Here is a 3,851-nt window from a genome sequence, read left to right as displayed (position 1 = left end):
ATTTCAAAAATTTCTGTAAAACTAATCATTTGCCCTATCGCAGTAGTAATAATAATAACCCTCCTTTAATTACACGTCGCAATCGATTAGACATATTCAAGTAATTTTTTCCAAGTAATCGATTTAATTTCAAAAATGTCTGTAAGACTAATCATTTGCCTCGTCGCGGTAGTAATAACAACAGGCATTTAAATAACAAAAAAAAAAAAAAAGAGAATCTCTTACGTACATCAACGTTCGAATAAGCAGACGATAAACGATAAGCGAAGAGGCAGCAAAAACGAAATTGCATCGATTATCCAATCAGAGACTCGCTACGTTGAACACTCGCGGCTGCCCAACGCGATTCACACTTCTAAACGAGTCTCTGTCGCCTCTAAATCAACCGGTAAAGGATTCCCAACGATTCATTTCTAATTCGTGGCGTCGAGACGACGCGTCGAAACACGACGAATCGGAATTCTAGCGATTTTCCTTGGCATCGTTTTTGTCGGTATTCCTCCGTTGCAGCCAAGCGACGAGAGAAAAAGGACGAAAAGAAAAAAAAGGATAAAGAATACGGAAAAAACGGGAAGAATGTACGATCGTTACCGATGTCGAATCCGCTGGACCTGTTATTGTAAGTCTCGGCGAGTAGCTTCGCGGCTTCGTACATCAGAACGCCTCTGGGTGACAATTTCCTGCAGGACGGATCGTCGTGGATGCTCGTCAGCAGCGAGATCTCCGCGTGACTTCCGCATTCCGTGCGGCCGCCGCAGGTGCACGCGCAGAGGATGCCGATAATTGCCAGCAGTGTTTGCGAATTGGCCATCGGGGGACCGTTAACGTCGCTCAGATTTTCTCAAATCGTGTAGATATCTTCTTTAAGTCGATTTCCGTTTATTCGGCTCTCTTCGATTAGATTTTCCCCGCCTCTCTGCTCCCGACTTCCTTCGAGCCGATATTTCCCTTAAACCGAATTCTCTTTTGGAAGGTTTTTTGTCTTCCTCGGGCCTTTTCAACGATCTCTATCGCGCAGCGAATTAATAACAGAGCGCGGCGTCGATTGTGCGCGAGAAGTTTCCTTTTCCCGAGACGGTTGAGCAAGTCGCGACCTCGCCGTTTATTATCTTCGGTTTTCTTCTCCCCCTTTTGTTTCTGGTTTCTCGTTTATTCACTGAACTCTCACACGGACGAAGCCGCGGCCCGAACGGCAGCGCCGCGACGACGCGACCGCACCCGCGAGGAACGCGCGAAACCCTCGAGCTGGACCGGATCCGGCGAACCGGGAAGTATTTTTTTTTCGGGTGAACACGAGCGGAAGCGGTGGTCCTCCTCCTCGGCGCTTCTTCTCGCACTGCGGACCTTGGTAGTGAAAACCCGGAGCTTTATAAGGAAGCCAATGCGACATGTATTAGGCGAATTTCTACGGTTTTAGGCTTCATCGACCGACCCGCAGCCGTTCTCATCGGCGACCTTGTTGCGTCCCTCTCCTCCCGCCGGGGGTTTACTGTTCTTTCCTTGCCTACAAGTCTAGCTTCTGCGATTTAATCCCTCAGAAAGCTACCGGTCCCGTGTCCGAAGCTATGTTCCATTCGTTAACCTCGTTAATTGCCCCATCAGCCAAAACATCCCCACCCACCCGTTCCCCTCCATCAATCGGGGTGTTTTATTTACTTTTCAATACTCGACACGGCAGTGGATCATCCACTGTACTCGAATCCATTCAAACGATTCATTTATATCGTTATTTTGTATCCTAGTTACATCCCAACAGCGTACCGAATAAATTTGTAACGAATAGCGTCCGGCGAATAGTGTTTTTACGACTCAACCCTAATCCCCGTGCACCGGGGGGATAATCCTGGGGAAACCGTGTTTATCGTCGAGGGGGGCTCCGTTCGTCGAGGTTGAATTTTCGTAACGCGAGAACCCCTCTTAACCGGGAGTAAGCTCATTAGCATATCGACTACAAGACTTTGAAATCCTTGTTGCACAACCTTACCCTTGCATAACTACGCGATGAATGATTAAACGAATCGCGGGCGCGTAATGCACGCTGCCACGACGCCGATCGGGAAAACTTTGGTTCATCGACGAGGTCCTGGTTCCGATGGACCGCGATTCTAAATTACTTGCTCGATCGTAGAACGCGATCAACTTCTCGGGGCACGCTCTCGGCCGAGTGTACGATTAGCGTACGATTAATGTACATATGTAGATTAATCGAGATATTTCCTCAAGGTGGTAACAGGCGCTCGTTGATTTTTCAAAAATTCAACGTTAACCTACATTGTCAGTCCGCGCATTTATCTCTTTGCAAGTTGCAAATTGCAACTCGCTCGCATCGATTATAATTGTTGCGCGAATAAATATTCATAATTAAGTTTCCGAAGGCGGAAGCACGGTCAGCTACGTAGCGAGATAGTTGTCACAGGTCAGTGTCGGGTTTTTATCGGTTACGTAAAAATGATCCGTCCCTGAGAAGAGTTGTCGGTAACTCGAGGCCGGTGCAGCGCTCAGAAATTCCATAAATCGACATACGCTTACGAAAATTGGTGAAAGTATCGTTCGAAGTGCGCGCTCTCGTCTTTGAAATATTTTTATGAAACGTTTGGTACCGTTTGAAACAATTTCCAAATGTCACCGGAAGAGAATGGCGCGTGCCCTCTTTCACGACGATTCGCGTCGCGAAGTCGCGCGGGCGAGACCCGCGGCCTTACCAATGGGGAGTCATTGAAATCATACTTGCAAACGCGGCGGGAAACGATAAATCTTCGGTCGGCTGCGGATCTGTAAACAGTGGCTGCCGGAGAATAATCGCCAGAGGTTTGACAATCGCACGGAAAGTCGCAGTTCCACTATCTCGCAATTGTTAGGAACAGTTTCATCAGATTAAGCGCGGCAGCGATTTTTCTAATAACAAGGTAGCGCCAGTTTTTGCCGTCTGCTCACGCCCACCCCTCGTTCCGAGTCAGTCGGTTTTTCGTAGTCGCGGAAGCGCACTCGAAAAGGAGAAGAATATTTTCTTCCGTCGAGCTATCGTTAGCTGGTTCGAGTGGACCTTGAGAGTCTTTCGATAACAGGATAGTCAAATGGGATAATAATTGTTTGCAACGTGTTACTGTGCTGGGCGTTCCTCGCGATTCATCCATTCATCATTCATATTCTCGATGGTTCGTTTTCAACATTTCGGTACGGTGTTCCCAAGTTCAGTTGAGAGTTCATATAAAAAATTATAGTCCGTATAAGTACTTTAATTTTTTAAATATCGGCCACGCAACTTACATAAAATGACGAAGAGATCGACGAAGAGTGCCAATGAGAAACAAGGATAATCGCGACGCAGATGTTTCGAGGCGCGATAACGTCGTCGGAAGTTGGAAATTCGAGCATGTCGTCTGCTCGCGAGGATTGCCGTTGAAATTGTTCGCAAACAAACAGCACGACGACGGAATTAAGTTTAACGAACGGAATTACGCAGCTTTTTATTAGATTCGAATTTCAACGCTGCGTAACTTCGCGACGAACGGTGTTTCGGTAGAAAGCGACCGAGATTCCGTTTAATTTTTATTTCGCGGATAATTACGGACGACTGCTATCTTGTCGTGGAAAATCATTTTCCGAGGCGGTTGAAATTCGATCGGAATCAAAAGCAGTAATTTCCAAGGGAATTTACGGAATTTATATTCCGCGAGGGAGAATTTTATCGAACGAGTATTTTATCGCGCCAATGAAGCAGGTGGCAGTAGAAATCAGTCGGCTATCGAACGATACTCGATCCAGGAGCTCTCGTTAGCTGGCGCCACCAGTTATCGCGCAGCAGTGTGTTTGCATTTAATCCTCAAAGTACTCGACGTCTACGAGATCGT

The 3,851-nt window shown here is 47.0% G+C and overlaps 1 protein-coding gene across 1 annotated transcript in view; it reads right to left on the bottom strand.

The window, feature by feature from the left end:
• LOC128895136 (uncharacterized) overlaps positions 1 to 828 on the bottom strand; it is a 10,542-nt gene extending 9,714 nt beyond the window's left edge. Inside the window, exon 1 of the mRNA XM_054157433.1 lies at positions 592 to 828. Coding sequence (XP_054013408.1) covers positions 592 to 811 — 220 coding nt within the window. The 5' untranslated portion in view covers positions 812 to 828. The remainder of the gene's footprint in view (positions 1 to 591) is intronic.
• Between the last annotated feature and the right edge of the window lie 3,023 nt (positions 829 to 3,851).

This window comes from Hylaeus anthracinus, unplaced genomic scaffold, assembly GCF_026225885.1.
Source record: "Hylaeus anthracinus isolate JK02 unplaced genomic scaffold, UHH_iyHylAnth1.0_haploid 4, whole genome shotgun sequence".
NCBI classification, from domain to species: domain Eukaryota; kingdom Metazoa; phylum Arthropoda; class Insecta; order Hymenoptera; family Colletidae; genus Hylaeus; species Hylaeus anthracinus.
Note: the sequence above shows the minus strand (reverse complement) of the source record. Positions and strands in the feature narration are given on the sequence as shown.